The sequence below is a fragment of the Neofelis nebulosa genome, chromosome 8 (genome assembly GCF_028018385.1).
Source record: "Neofelis nebulosa isolate mNeoNeb1 chromosome 8, mNeoNeb1.pri, whole genome shotgun sequence".
NCBI lineage: Eukaryota > Metazoa > Chordata > Mammalia > Carnivora > Felidae > Neofelis > Neofelis nebulosa.
This window is the reverse complement of record NC_080789.1, coordinates 22,057,884-22,074,752: the sequence shown is the minus strand read 5'-3', so window position 1 is coordinate 22,074,752 and position 16,869 is coordinate 22,057,884. Positions and strand designations below refer to the sequence as shown.

Genomic DNA, 16,869 nt, shown 5'->3' with positions numbered 1-16,869 from the left:
TGCAATATAAGCAGTATACATGCAATGATTCCAAAACAAAATACACTACTGCAGGTGATGTCATCTGGGCACTTACCTGGGGTCGAATAACTTTTACAATATTTTTGAGGGCAGTGTCAGGGGATGGAGGTGAGCAGTCGGGTGTTGGGCCTGTTGAGCTGTTTCTATGGTTACTACTTCCTGGAGCAGTAATTGCTACCTCAGATGCATTATCTGTGAATAAAAATAGAACTGCCATAAACCTTATCACTCAGTTTACCTTTTAAGACTTGAAATTACTTTAGTGAACATGAATTGAGAATTCAGCTTAAAACTGGTATCAATTACAAGATCATAATGAGGAATATGCATAGCAGTATATTTTAAAGATAATGTTTACTGAATGCTTTACTTTCTTTTGGAATGGTAAATATCATACCCTGTAGTATTATTCCAAAAAGGAAGAGTATTATTATTCAATTCATGATAGATACCCAACACAGCTATTAAGACTGCCTTTACTATACAAAGGGCAAAACTTCACCTTAACCAGAAAGAATATGATTTTTTATATGATTGGGCTAAATTTTCCCCATAATCTTTCATATGGGTATTGATATTTATTAAAGTGGAAGTTTCATATCTTCCTGAGTCATAAAACCCAAATTCAAGCCTCCTGAAAGCACGTCCCCCAGAAATCCCTCAAACTATAGAGAACCATCCCGGTGAATTAAAATTGAGGAAAAACTGACATGTGTGAACAATGGTTTTACAATGTAGACTAACACAAAACAATCACACCCAGATAAACACATCTTCTATAATCAAGCTAATCGAGTGAAATTTCAAAAATCTAAATTATTTCTCTCTTTTGCTCAGTATGAGGGTCAAAGGAAAAATAAAGTGATGACTTTAAAATCAGCAACATGCATAAAACTCTCTTCTTAAATTTTTATCAAAAAAAAATAACAAAAAAGATGCAGTTTTAGAATGTTTAAAACACTTGGAAAAGGATGGGAAAGTTCCAAAAATAACTCTTGGTAGCACATAGAAGTTATATTATTTTAACAACAATTTGACAATCCTCTATAGCTTTGTTTGGAAACTGTTGCAAGCTCAAATCTAAAACAAATTACTTCCTTGTTATGTTTTTAATTAGTTCCCAATAAGTTTCTGTTCTAGACAGCTGAACTGATGCAAAGACTGAGACTGTCAATTCTTTATGGACCTGCAAGGTTTTGTATTCTATGGCAATTGCCTACAGTCCCAAGTAAAAAGTAGTAAGTTATGAAGATGCCTCTTGCTCATAAAAACTGAGGTGATGAAAACTCTACCCACATAAAAACATAATTCAGTTTCACTGGGGAGTCCAGACATAGGCTTATGAAACAAAAATATATAAGTGTGATATATTGAATTAAATAGATCATTTATTAAATAAGTCTTAACAGTGTCCAGAGCTTACTCTTGACTCAGGTTTAATGGATAAGGTGAGATCTGAATTAGCATCTCAAGAAACACAGAGTTCCAAAAGACAGTAATATGGGGTGGTCTTCTGACTAGGATATAACTGGTATGAGTAACTACTGAAACAGAGACAAAATGTCAGTCAGCAAGACAATGAAAAGAAGTCCTGATTCTCTCCAATTTGTCCCTCCCTTTCATTCATTCAACCATACATCTAAAATCATTTATTTGGGGGCAACTATGTATCAGGTATTATGTTATGTTCTAAGGATAAATGGAAAAGAGCCTCTAGGCAGAGGGTAGAGGGTAGGGAAAGATAGGTGGAGCACAGAGGACTTTTAGGGCAGTAAAACTATTCTGTATGATATGATAACAGTGGATACATGTCATTATACATTTGCCTAAACCCATCAAGAGTGAATCTTAGCATAAACTATGGACATTGGACGATAATGATGGGTCAATGTAGATTCACTGATTGTAACAAATGTACCAGTATGGTGGGTCATGTCCACAGTGGGGGAAGCTGTGCTTGTGTGGGGGCAGGGTACAAGAGAAACCTCGATACCCGATGCTCAATTTTTCTACAAACCTAAAACTGCTTTGAAAAATTAAGTTTAATAAAATGTTTAAAAATCCATGCCCTTAAGAAGTATACAGTGAAATGTGATATCAGAATTGTAGACAAAGTATAATGCCATATAACTTGAGATTTTATAACAGATAAATGAAGCCTAATGAAAAAGCAAGGGAGGAACAATCATCAGACTGGCTGGGAAGGAAGAGGCTGTGAAAGGCTTCAGTTTTCAGGCAAGAAAGCTGGGACAGATCATAAAACATAAGGGCATGGAGATAAAAAGAGCATAGATAAAGATATTGCTTTATGTTAGGAAGAAGCTGGAGATAAGTTTCAATAAGTAAAAGGAAGTTTTGTTGGTATGTTGTGTATATTTAATTCTGAAGTGATATAGTAATAATAATAGCTAATGTTTACTGAACTCCAGTGAAATAATGTTAGAGTCTTTATTTTCATTATTTATTCTCTCTTTTGTATATTCATTGTTGTCTTTCTGTGTTGCATTCTGAATAGTTTTTTATACTCATTTTCCAGTTTATTAGCTCTTTTTCGGCAATGTCGAGTCTGCTATCAAACTATTTTCTTAATTTCACTGATACTTCACATTTCTAAAATTTCTTTTTTTTTTTCAACTTTTTTTTTTTTAATTTTTTTTATTTTTGGGACAGAGAGAGACAGAGCATGAGAGCATGAACGGGGGAGGGGCAGAGAGAGAGGGAGACACAGAATCGGAAACAGGCTCCAGGCTCCGAGCCATCAGCCCAGAGCCTGACGCGGGGCTCGAACTCACGGACCGCGAGATCGTGACCTGGCTGAAGTCGGACGCTTAACCGACTGCGCCACCCAGGCGCCCCACACATTTCTAAAATTTCTATTTGGTTCTTTTTCAAATATGCAACATCACCATTTGGCATTTTTCAATTTCCTAACAATTTCTTTTTTTTTTTAATTTTTTTTTTTTTACATTGATATATTTTTGAGAGACAGAGACAGATCATGAAGAGGGGAGGAGCAGAGAGAGAGGGAGACACAGAATCTGAAGCAGGCTCCAGGCTCCGAGCTGTCAGCACAGAGCCTGACATGGGGCTTGAACTCACAAATTGCAAGATCATGACCTAGGCCGAAGTCGGATGCTTAACCGACTGAGCCATCCAGGAGCCCCTAGTTTCCTGACAATTTCAAGCTTGTTTTTATTTAGTGGAAAATAGCAAGCAATTATTGTTGTTGTTGTTAATCTGTGCCTGATAATTCCAATACCTGAAGTCTTCATGGATCTGTTTCTGTATCTCTGGCTCTCACTCATGGTATTTCATTCCATTATCTGTCTCATCTTCAATTCTGTGCTATTTGCTACTCAACTTTTGTTAGCACAAGATAAACAACACTAAATCCAATTCTTTGCCTTTTAGCAAATGCTACTATAAAAAAGCATACAAACTTACATTCTAATACCAGATACTGAAGTCTGTGGAAAACTTGTCTGCTCAATGTTGGACAATTTATTTAACCTCTCTGGACTTCAGTTTTCTTAACTTTAAAAATGAAAATGATTAATAACTGTCTAGAAGAGAGTTATTGTTTACGTGTGCAGATAAAATGAGAGAATACATATGAAAAGTAAATAGCATGCTATCAGGCACATAGCATGGGTTTTATTTTTCCCTATGAAGCCAAATATCAAAGAATAAAATAAAACATAGAAGAGGAAAGAAAATTTAGAAAGAAAAGCAAAAAAAAAAAAAAAAAGATTAAACACGAATGCTTTACAGATAATACATCTAGAGTAAAGACTGTGACTACTTGGGTAGATTTTGAGACCAATATCTGTTAGCTATTAACACAAATTGGTAGAGACAGAATTTAATTCCAGGGGTAAGATATAATCCCTTGAGGAATGATTCACTGCAAGGGCTGGTCCTGGTGACTACCCTTGTGTCAAAGTCAGAAAAACTGAGGCGTATTTCATGCAGACTATAAGGCAAAAGCTTTTTAATGTTTCTTATAAGTAATTTAATACATAGTACAAGACAGTGGGTAATCAAGTACTAAATTATTTAGAAAAGACTATAAATGTCTCCATCTTCTGAATCCACGATCTGTACCATTACACTGATAATTTGATTTCATAGTACCTTGTATTGTTCATTATCTCTTTCAGACTAGGCTATATTTTTGCAGACACTTATATTTTCCTTATCCCCTCCATGGCTCTTAGATTAATGCCTTTAAAAATACTAAATGAAATAAAGTGAATAAAGCAAAACCTGTGTGTCAATGGCAAGCATCAAAAATGCCCTTGATTAAATGGAGAAAGGTGATCTGGCTTTTGTAATTCCATGGCCTTTTTTTGGAGAAAATCCAAATGAGAAGCATAATTTATATATCTTTTATTATATAATTTATAAAAATACCAATTATCCAGTGGAATTTGCAAAATGACAGCCTGTATCCAAGACAGTTTTACATGGTCAACCTACATTTTACACCTGCAGCTACAAAACATTGCTGATGAAAAGGAAATGAGGTGTGTAAAAACTGCTTACAGAAAATTACTAAACATACCTGCAATTTCAAATTGAAATAAGAGACCTATCTTTTAGTCAGTTCCTCTCACTACACATTAGATTAGCATTATGACTGTCCACGTTCTCTAAAATAACAAGCTTAGAAAAAGTCTTCTAACTTACTTGAGCTTTTATTTTTTTAATTATAATTTTTTTAATGTTTATTTATTTTTGAGAGAGACAGAGACAGAATGTGAGTGGGCTGGAGCAGAGAGAGGGAGGCACAGAATCTGAAGCAGGCTCCAGGCTCCGAGCTGTCAGCACAGAGCCTAACGCGGGGCTTGAACTCACGAGCTGTGAGATCATGACCTGAGCCGAAGTTGGACGCTCAACCAACTGAGCCACCTAGGCGCCCCAAGCTTTTAGAAGTATTCTGTGAATATGAAATAATTCATGTACAATGTTACAGAATAGAATTTAACATCATTCACTAGCGTGTAGTGAGCAGTTAAAGCACAGGAACCATGGTAATTGGTATGTAGCCGACAAACAGAACTGAGATTACTTCTGGCTGGGAATTCAAGAAAAGTGTCATGGCAGAGGTCTCTGACAGATTAGCAAAATTCATACATGAAGAGATGAGAGGGAAGGGCATTCCAGAGATGGAAGTATGATGAGTAAAAGGTAGAGAGATAGAAAAGAATTAGGCACATTTGTGGAAGGAATAAAGAGTTCGGTTTGAATAGGATATTCATGGAGGAAATACCAAGAAATGGAAGGGTCATAAACAACACACCTGAGCTTTGAAATCAGACGAACCTAACCTGAAATCCTGCCATATTCTTTTATGGAAGTATAATTGACATACAATATCCCATTAGTATTTGGTGTACATCAAAGTGATTCAATATTTTTACATATTATGAAATGATCCTCACAGTAAGTATAGTTACCAACTGTCACCATACATTTTTATCAATTCATCTATAGACACACAACCCAAGGGTTGTTTCCATATCTTGGCTATTGTAAATAATGCTACAAAGAACATAGGGGTGCATATATCCATTTGAATTGGTGTTTTCATTTTCTTTGTAGAAATATCCTGAAGTGGAACTGCTGGCTTCCATGACAGTTCTATTTTTAATTTTTTGAGGAACTTTGCGAGGTATTGTTTTCCATAGTGGCTGCATTAATTGATCCACATCTTGCAACATTTGTTATTTTTTGTCTTTTTAATAATAGCCAATCTGAATGGTGTGATATGAGTATTGCTACACCAGCTTTCTTTTTGTTTCAATGCCTTAACTTTCAGTCTATGTGTGCCTTCAGATCTGAAGTGCATCTCTTGTAGGCAGCATATAGATGGGTATTTTTTTTAACCTTCAGACACCTTATGTCTTAACTGGAACACTTAGTCCATTAACATTTGAAGTATTCATTGATAGATGAGTACTTGTTGACATTTTGTTAATTGTTAATTGTTTTCAAATTGTTTTTGAAACAATTTTTCTTTTTCTGGCCTCCTTCCTTGTGATTTGGTGGTTTTCTTTAGTGTTATGTTTAGGTTTCTTTATCTTTATTTTTTTTTTTATATCCATTGTAGGTTTTGGTTTGTGGTTACCATAAGGTACTAGCATGTGTGCATGTATGTGTGCGTGCGCATATGTGTGTGTGTGTGTGTGTGTGTAGTCTATTTTAAGCTGAGAGTTGCTTAAACACATTCTATAAGCACTACATTTCTGCTTTTCACCTCCCCCCAACATTTTATGTTTTGACATCATATTTTACATCTTTTATTTTGTGTATCCCTTAGCTACTCAATGTACTTATAGTTGATTTTGCTATTTTTGTCTTTTAATTTTCATACTAGATTTTTAAGTGGTTATATATATTTGCCTTGACCAATGAGATTTTTTTCTTTTATATATTTTCTTATTTCTAATTAGGGCCTTTTCTTTTCTGATTAAAGAAGACCCTTTAATATTTCTTGTAGGACTGGTTTAGTGGTAATGAACTCCTTTAGTTTTTGCTTGTCTGGGATGTGATACAGTAAGAGTAAGGTGTCAGTGAGAACAATAAACTGTGGCTAGCTTCAACAATTTCGAAGACTGGATCCTTGAGCTATGGAGCCACCAAGCCAACCCCGGACTTCTTATGCCTAGAATGTTATATGAGAGAGCAATATGTTCTATGGTGTTAAAGCCATAATTATTTTGGATATCTGTAACAGCAGTCAAATTTATATCCTAACGAATGCATGGGGCAAGAGAGCTATCAGTGAGGGAGTAGATTGTCTTAGCAGGGTAAACATTTGCTATCTTGTTTTCATCTGATGCCAGTGAAATTTATATTTGATTATGACATTGTATAAGGGAAGGTAATCATTATTGTTATAATAAAAAATGGTAAAAATCCTAACTAACAAAGGGGAAAATTAACAATAAGTCAATGAAACCAGAAAAATAAGAAAAAAGAATAAAAGAGAAAAAATAAACTAAAATAAATAAGAAACATAAAATGAAAGTAATAAAATCAAGTATATCAGTTGTGGACATCAGTTCTAATGGAAAGAATTATCCCCCAACAAAAACAGAGATGGCTGCAATTTAGTGTCAGCTGGGTCTGTGGTTTCATCTCAGGTTTGACCAGGAACAGTTGGCTTCACTCACATGGTTGTTGGCAGCACTGGATTTTCATGAACTGTTGGGCTGGGAGCCTTATTTTCTCTCTGGCTATTGACTAGAAGCTTCCCTGTTCCTTGCCATGTGGGTCTCTCTACAGAGGCTCACAATGGGACAATGGGTTGCATCAGAGTGAGTAAGCCAGAGAGCAAGAGAAAACTAGCAAGACAGAAGCCAGAGCTCTTTTGTAACCTGATCTTGGAAGTGACACCTATTATTTTTGCCATCTTCTACTCATTAGAAACAAGTCACTAGGTCCAGTCCACATATCAGGGGTAGGAATTGCACAAGGGCATAAATATCAGTAGGTGAGATAATTAGGAGTTATCTTAGAGACTTAATATCACAGTCCTGCAGGAAAAAGCTACTCTCAAACTACTGATGGCAACAGAAATGGATACAGCCATTTTGGAAAGCAATAGCATTAAGATCAGTGTCTCTTGATAGCACGACCAACTTACCTTGGTTTGCTAGGTTCTTTCTCACTTTTAAACCTGGAAGTCCTATATCCTGGGAACCCCTTCAGTCCTGGGCCTTGGTTAGTCACCCTACTCTGGAGCCAGGCTGTGGGGTTTAAATCATGACTCCACACTTACTAGCAATGTGAACTTGGGTAAGTTACTTAATTTCTCTGTGCCTCAGTTTCCTTATCTGTAAAATAAAAATAATAATAGCATATTTGTGGAAACTAAATGAGATAATACATGTAAAGTGCTTAAAGCAATGTATGGCACATAAAAAGTGCCCAATGATATTAAATATATTAAAATATACATATCCTTTCACTAGGGTATACACACAATTATTATCCAAACCGGGACACTTTTGATAGTGAAAGGGAGTGCTAATAACAATTATGCCAGGTCAAAAGCATAAAAGAGTATATTGAGGGAAAGTGGGATATATGATCCTTACATGTGGCCTACGTTGAAATGTATCTCATAGAAGTAAAAGCACCTCCATATAAAACAAGTGCACAATGATGTTTACTACTCTTTTAATGGTGGAAAAATAATGCAAAATAAAGTGAATGCTTATCAATAGAGGTGGAATAAATCATGATACATAATACCATCAAATTTTATGCAACCTTTAAAAGAGTGAATTATAGGGATAATAACTGACTTGAAGGAAGTCCTTTGAAATACTGTTGAATGAGAAAAATAATATTCAGGAAAATATATTATGACTTTCCTTTTTGTAAAACAAAAGGTTTACACTCAGAGGCAAATACTGAAGCTTGAACTTCAGGATCCCAAACTTTCATGGGCCTATTCCAAGATGCTGGGAGGGTCTCTGGAAATGTTTTTGTAAATTTGGTAAAAGTAAAATATTTTAATTGCAATAAGCTCAGATTTCTTCAAATTTCTTCCAACTCCAATTTCCTTGATATCACACTTCTGTTTGTTTTTGGTAGTATTAAAATGGCTGCAGACATTTTTGGAATCTGGCTAAGGAGAAGACTAGTTTCGGATAAATTTAGTTTGGGTTTAGTGGGACATATTTGCAAGGTTTAAGTCACTCCCTTGTATAGTCCAGATGTTAAAATGGCTTCTAGAAATTCTCCTAACATCTTCTGTGCAAACTCATCTGGTATGTGACTATAAGGTTTAGAGCACTACTATGATATAAGTGATATTGTGATAAGAGTGTGGCCTAGAAATACTTGTGTACCAGAAATATTTGGTATGTACAGAAGTTAGTGTATGGAAAGTTCTTCCAAATCTTATAGCTTAGATATGAAAGAGGGTTTTTATCAAATTTGACAATAATCCTAAAAACTAGCATGGCAGTGCCAATAAGCGATTGTAAAGCTGAAAGGAGATTTTCTACAGACAAAAAAAAAAGCCCTAATTTTGATCAATGATGCTAAACGAGGAAAAAATTCAACAAGGAAAGATTGAATTATTTTATTTTCTCTACATTAGCATTGTCTAAAAGAAGTATAATGTGAGCCACATATGTAACTTTAAATTTGCTAGTAGCCACATTTGTAAAAGTTTTGAAAATAGATAAAATTAATTTTAATAATGTATCATTTGGGGTGCCTGGGTGGCTCAGTCGGTTGGGCGTCCGACTTCAGCTCAGGTCACGATCTCGCGGTCCGTGAGTTCGAGCCCCGCGTCGGGCTCTGGGCTGATGGCTCAGAGCCTGGAGCCTGGAGCCTGCTTTGGATGCTGTGACTCCCTCTCTCTCTGCCCCTCCCCCGTTCACGCTCTGTCTCTCTCTGTCTCAAAAATAAATAAAACGTTAAAAAAATTTTTAAAAAATGTATCATTTATCTCAATTTATCAAAAATATTGCATTTTCAATTATTAATAATTATATTTTACTTTCCTTTTAATGTACTAGCTCTTCATAATCTGAAGTATAATTTACACTTTCAGCATGTGAATTCAGGTAGTAAACTTTCACTGGAAATACATGATCTGTATTTAGATTTTATAAAATTACAGTTGGAAAAGTAGATTCAACTGTAAACAAACTTGGTCTAACCATACTTAAAAGTTTTCAGATAACTGAAATGAGTAGCCAAAAATTATTTTTCCTTTAGTATTTGCATCCACATTCATATAATTATTTCATCGCTTTTAGAAGAATTGATTTGACTTTGACATAGTTTCAGCTTCAAAATTATATCTGCCCAAGTTAAGTAAGTTCCCTGAGTCAGAATTATTAATTTTTATATTTTATTAATTTTATATTTTTCAAGAGGTATTGCATACATTTAAATTATAAGTTTGGAATCTGCTAAAAATGTTTTAAAACGTTTTATGGGACATTTAATTCTAATTTTAAGCAAATAATTTTCACTGATTCTATTTTCATTATTGAGAGCAAACTTCTTACCAAATTTACTATGCATTTGCTGGATGTACCTCTTACTACTTTCCACTTTATTATCTCAAAAAAAATTTTTTTAGACAACAAACATCTTTTCAGTTTGCTCTGCCATGGCAAATTATAACTGGCATCATCATGAAATTTGTGACATATCATATTCCAGTCTCTCCTTTTTCCATTTAAAAGAATGCTTCAGTCATAAAATGTGTGCAAAGTGGAAAAGGAGATGAGGTAAGGGAACTGGGGAAACCCTAGTCATTGTAGGAAAATCCCAGTCCTTCCTTAGTGCGCTGGAACTTATGCATGGGGGCCCTCCAAAACTGTATAACTACATCGGGAGGATCTGCATGTTTCTACACCTAATTACCAACAGCAGAAAGGACAGTCTTTGCTTGCAGACAACTACAATCCTTATACAATGAAAGAAAAAATAAAATTGCAAACTAATAGGTATGGCATGATTCTATTTTGGTTTTATTTTATTCACTTTAAAAAGAAATAAAGCCCATGTGTATACACATATACATGTTTGTCTACGCTTGTATGTGTAAGGAGACAGCTAAAGGATATATACTGAGCTGTTAGCATTGTCTAAATGAAGGTGGGTTAAGAAGTTAGCACAACTGGGTCAGGAAAAATGGTGAAAATGATCAGTATTGCCCTTATAAAATTATGCATTGTATTATAGGTTTTAATTCAATACTACACACATATATTTATCATTTGTAAGCCATCCAATAAGGAAAAACCTTTTTCAAATATAATATGATTTATTATTATTGGTGTTAGTTCATAATTTCATTATATTATAATCTGAGATTGGGACCTGATTCTCTGATATGTTAAGACTGCCTTTGTGACCTAGTTAAGTAGTCAGTTTTTATAAGTGCTTTATGTATGTGTGAAAGAATACATGTATTCTCTACTGATGGGTACAGAGTTCTAAATATGTCTATTAAATCATGATTGTTAGTTGTATTATTCAACATAATATATTCTTTTTTAATTTATTTTTGTATTTTTTAGAGAGACAAAGCATGAGTGGGGAGGGAGGGAGAGAGAGAGAGAGAGAGAGAGATAGAGAGAGAGAGAGAGAGAATCTTACCCTGGGGCCCAACGCAAGGCTTGATTCCACAACATTTAGATCATGACCTGAGCTGAAATCAAGACAGATGCTCAACCAACTGAGCCACCCAGGTGCCACTAACAAAGTATATTCCTTTTTTTAAAAATTTTCTTTACTGTTTATTTATTTTTGAGAGAGAGAGAGAGAGAGAGAGAGAGAGAGAGAGAGAGAGAGAGAGAGAGAGAGAGAGCGCACCAGCAGGGTTGGGGCAGACAGGGAGACACAGAATTCAAAGCAGGCTCCAGGCTCCCAGCTGTTAGCAGAGCCTGACATGAGGCTCGAACTCACGAACCATGAGATCGTGACCTGAGCCGAAGTTAACTTAACCTACTGAGGCGCCCCTAACAAAGTGTATTCTTATGCTTCTTCATTTATCAAAATTCTCAGTGAAATATGATATATTAAAATCTTTCACAAATTGTGGATTTCAATTTGTCTTCAAACTTATCAGTTTTGGCTTTTAATATTTCAAGGCAATGTTGTATGTGAAAACGACTGAAAAATTTTGTGACTTTATACTTCTTACTATATTGTGCTTTATTCTTTTATTGTTGTGTAGTATCCCTCTTTATCTCTTTTAATGTTTTAAGTTTCAATTATATTTGGACTGATGATATTGCTTTAATGCCTTTCTTTAGGTTGTTTTCACTTGATCTTTTGTTTCTTAACCCCTTTGTGTCATTTTTATTTATGCTCAACTCCTGGAAAATTAATATAGAAAGATTTTTAAAAACTGAATCCAGTATGCTTATCTTTGTCTTTTATTAATTATTTTCTATTTTGTGGTTTTGGTTTGCCATGCTTACTCTTGGCTTCGCCTCTTTTTTTCCATATTTAAGGACATTTTAATTAATAAAAATTTCTTTATTCTTTTATTTTATACTACTGGTTTGGAAGATATAAATTATGTTCCTAATTTTTACTGGTTAATCTCAAAATTTTTACTAGAAATTTTGTAACAAAAAATTAAAAATTATTAAGTATCTTTGTCTAATTTCTTAGCCCACTTTACTTACTCTCTGATCATAACCCTCTATCTTCCTTGTTTTTATAGTCTGAAAATTTAATACACCTGACTGTACATTTTTAGAAGGAGGCATGATTTCTGGCTCCCTCTTGAAGTGGGGCTCTTTTAGATTCCATATCCCTGAAGGATGCAGTCTTCTTATGGATCCTGCCCATTTTGGGGCCCACTCACCAGGTGGGATTGCCATTTAGGTTCCAATTTCTAGTTTGTGTCTCTGATCCAGTTGACAATAGAGATATTTTCTTTTTTCTTTTTTCTTTTTTTTTTAGCACAGCTAGAATTTGTAACTTTCTCATTTTATATTATATCCTCATCATTGTTTTTGATGCACTGGAAAATAGGGGAAGAGTTGCTTTAAAGTAAACCTGAAAGACCTTGCTGAGTTGACAGGTCATGTTATAATTTTATAATCAGAAAAATGTATAATTGATTTAAAAAATAAATATAATACAAGTCTATATACATCTAATGTTCATTCACGTTTATATAAAGCTATACACAGGAAAAAAAAACAAGAAAGAAACAAACCAGGATGTTAACATCAGTTACCCTGATAGGTAAGATTCAGTAAAATATTTTACTTTTACTTTTTTTACTTTTCACGTATTGAACAAAATTAACAAAATGATTTATTCAGTTTTATAATAAGAGCTTATTATAATAAGTTCTATATAAGTTCATAATGATCAACTTATTTTTAAAAGGCTACTAGAAGAAAAATTAGCATTATATTAGTAGCTATATTAAAAATTATTATACTATACTAAAAAATAATAACACCAATATAACAGGTTTTCATAAGGGAAACAAAAGATATTTAAAATGATTTCAGAGGTTTAGAAGAATTTCTGTGTTGCTAGTTTCAGAATTAGACATATCACTCCTTTCCACACTTGGTTACAATAATCTAAGTATGCTTCTATTGAAATGATGATCCAGGATCCTCAAACTTGCCTGTGACTTAATGTCTGCTTACTTTTAAAATTTTCTAAGGAAAAGAATGTTAGCTGGTTCACTGCTCTTGACTTGTTTATAGCGCAGTTTTTAGCATTCCATTATTTTCTTTTCGCTTCCTCTGTTCACAGGTAGGAGACCCAGAAGACACTAGATGACTATTCAGTAATTAATTGAAGGGTTCTATAGAAATGTACAGCATAGAAAAACCTATGTGATTAAACGGCACCTACAGTTTTTTCTCTGGGTTCTGTGCATAAATAGCAGAATACGATAACCCACAGAGAACAGATGTGGCCAAGTTTGGCAGTAAAATATATAATTCTGGATGCACTAATGGTCTATTTGAGTCTGATTGACTCAAGAGGTATGTAGAATGCTTTAGACTTTTATTTTGTAATGTAGATAAAATCTCTCCTATTACTTTATGCCTAATGTCTCCTTTTTCTTTGTGTCTCATACACCTATGGCCTTGGAAAAGAGTAAGTCCTCAATAAATAGCTGTGGAATAAATGAATGAATGAATGAATGAATGATCTTATTAAAAATAGACAGTTTTAAACAGTAGGATGGAGCACAGGAGGAAGAGTTATGAATCACAGTCCCTTCTCAATGACAGATTTACTTTTGAATTATCATCTCTTTCAACAAACTATTCATCTATTCTGACTTAGTTTCCTCAACTGCAATAGAAGATATGATGATAAATGTGATGAAATGATAGATCTGGAAATATTTTGTGCATTAATTCTTGGTGGAGTTTAAATAATGAAAATACTTTTAATTCTCTATTTTTCTGAACTATTCAAACCTAGTCTGTTAATTCCCAAAAATAACCTAAGAATAAGCTATTTTTGTCTTTTCATTTTTAATAAATTGCCTCTGAGAGGCGAATGAACAATCTATTATGAGTTTCTTGAATATGTGTATTCTAATATAAATGTGAAATGTAATACATTGGATGAAATCTAGAATAAAATATAGTAACAAATTTTTTTTACTTTTTAAATGTATAATGTGACTATAGTTGGGTGTTAATTTTGCTAATGTTACTTAATTAAGACTGTAGGAGTACCTAAAGAAAGAACTAGTAGTTTTAGTATAATATTACATTAATAACGTAGCATCTATGGAAAAGGATATAAAATAAATTAGTGAGTGTGCCAATTGATGTATCTGACATGTCTAAACAGTGTAGGGGGAGAAAAGATTAAATACAAGACTACAAGCATTAATACAAGATTTCTTTAATATTATACTTTCAGTATAATGTTATTTTCAACTTAATGCTGTATGTAGCAACTGCTAAACAGAACAAAATTAGTAAGAGTGAGTCCAGGAAATAATAACTTAATCTTTAGAAGGGACTGAAATTACACAACTATAAATTCCCAGGAGCTATAACGATTTGCCTCTGTTAGGAGCACTGAGAATAACACTTGTCAAATGTTCAGCCAGTATACAAAACAAGGTAATCTAAATTAAAATATTCTGAAGTATAAGCAAAATGAGAAGTTAAAACCTATATCCTTAATAGATAAAGTCTTATTGCAGAAGTTCAGTATTTTAGAGACAGTATCTATCCTTAACCTATTCAACTTTCTTTCTTCAAAGAGGAAGATCACCTACATATTTAACATTAATTAGATAAACATGAATTGTTTTGACATGATTTATTTTAACTTTCTAAATTACTAAGCTATTTTTAATTATTTTCTAATTATAAAAGCAATATGTGTTTGTTGTAGAAAATTTGGACAATACAAAAAAGTATGAAGAAGAAAACAGAAATAACATGTAATCTTAGCATTCAGAGACAGCGTGATTATAGAGTACCTTTAAGATCCTTTTTTCCCCAAGCACATACACATTAATATTATTTTCAACTAAATTTGTATCAAATGGTAAATATTCATTCATTCATTTAATAGATATTCATTGAGAGGTAACTAATGCCATTATTAAAATTGAATAATTAGATATTATTTGAAAATATTAATGATTATAGGTAAGTCTACTCTTCGAATTTATCATTATTACTTAATTATTCACTTGTTTTCACTTTTGGGTTGTCTCCAACACATCCACTTATTTTAAATTGATTGGAACACCCTCTAGTACTATTCCACAGATGGGCACGATATATCACAAAACACTGAACAAGTTTCCAACTCTTCCTATTTTGTTTGAAAGGAAAAATTCAAGATTTATCCTGGAAAATTCAAAATAATACCAAAATGGCATGATTAACTAATTAAATAATTAATTCATGAACTGTGAATGTGGTTAAGAATATGGTCTCCAGAGCTGAATATCAGGTATTCAAATTCCAAAGCTGCCATTTTCTAGCAGTCTCTAAACTTTTTGTGACTTGTTTCCCTTACCTGTAAAATGGGAATGACAATACTAGCTACGTCATATACAGCTTAAGATTAAATAAACTAAGATGTACAAAGTAAGTAAGTATTCAATACCATTAACTATTATTTTTTCATTAATATTTATATAGCAGTAATTTTGCTAGAAGCTCTGATTACAATGTAAACAGGCAAAATTTTGAACTTTTTAAGACAACAACTGAAACATTAAAATACATAACCTCAACTACATAATTTCATTCAAAGTAAGGACTACAGAAGAAAGGGAAATTAGAAGGTGTTGAAAGAAGAAAACAGAGGCATCCATATATTTAGTCTGGGGCATGAGTGTGTGTGAGTAAAGGGATTCTCCCTGAAGAAGTATAGATGTTATCTACTTGGGGGAAAGAGAAGGAAAAGGGAGAGTAGGATCCAACATTGGTTTAGGCATGTGAAGCCCACAGATAGGAAGGAGCTCATCTCTATTAAAGAATAAAAGGAACTAAAAATGGCCAGTGTGGGAAGGTGGAAACTGATGACAGATGAAGCTAAAAATGAAAAAAAAAAAAAAAAAAAAAAAAAAAAAGGAAGAAAGAAAGAAAGAAAAAGGACATCATTCAGGGCCTTATGAACCTTATCAGGGATTTGGGTCATTTTTCTAAGAATGATGACAAGTCACTAAAAGGTTTTAGTGATGCAATCAGATTTATGATTTCTAAAATTACTTTGGCTACAACATAAATAATAAATTCAAGGAAGGAAAATTTTTTTTATTAAAATAATCTCTAAGAGCACTTGGCAATAGTAGAGGAACAGGTAGATTTGAGGTTTAATTAGGGATAGAGAGTAAGTTACAGAATTATCTTCACCCTAACACTTATTGCCACTAAAAATTATAACACCTAGTGATTGAGTGCATCTAGGAGTTAGTGGAAACAGAGATGGCAAGAATGACACCCAGGTTTCTGCAATCAGATGAATGATTAACTCACTTACTAAGATAAGGAATTCTGCATGAAGAGCAAGTTTGTGGGGAAAGATATGAGTGTAGTCCTGTGTATGTTAGGGTTAAGGCAACTTTGAGACATGTAGGTGGAGATATTCAGCAGATGGATGGAACAATGGATGAGCGTGGAATTGAGAGAAGTGGTAACGACTGGGGGGAAAGTTTGGGAGTCTTCAGCATGTTGATTGTAACAGAAGTCATACTATGGATGAAACAATTTAGGAAGAGAAAAAGTAAAAAGAATAGGGAGGACTTTGAGCCTTGAGGAACTCTCAACTTTTAAAGCCATACAGAAAAACGTTAGCTGTCAACAGACAGGGAATAGCATAATAAGATAAAATTGT

The 16,869-nt window shown here is 33.7% G+C and overlaps 1 protein-coding gene across 14 annotated transcripts in view; it reads right to left on the bottom strand.

Annotated features, from left to right (window-relative positions):
• ANKS1B (ankyrin repeat and sterile alpha motif domain containing 1B) overlaps window positions 1-16,869 on the bottom strand; it is a 1,084,349-nt gene that overhangs the window by 653,979 nt on the left and 413,501 nt on the right. For all 14 annotated transcript variants that reach the window (XM_058741681.1, XM_058741678.1, XM_058741679.1 and 11 more), the window contains exon 11: window positions 77-213. In XM_058741681.1, coding sequence (XP_058597664.1) covers window positions 77-213 — 137 coding nt within the window. The remainder of the gene's footprint in view (window positions 1-76; window positions 214-16,869) is intronic.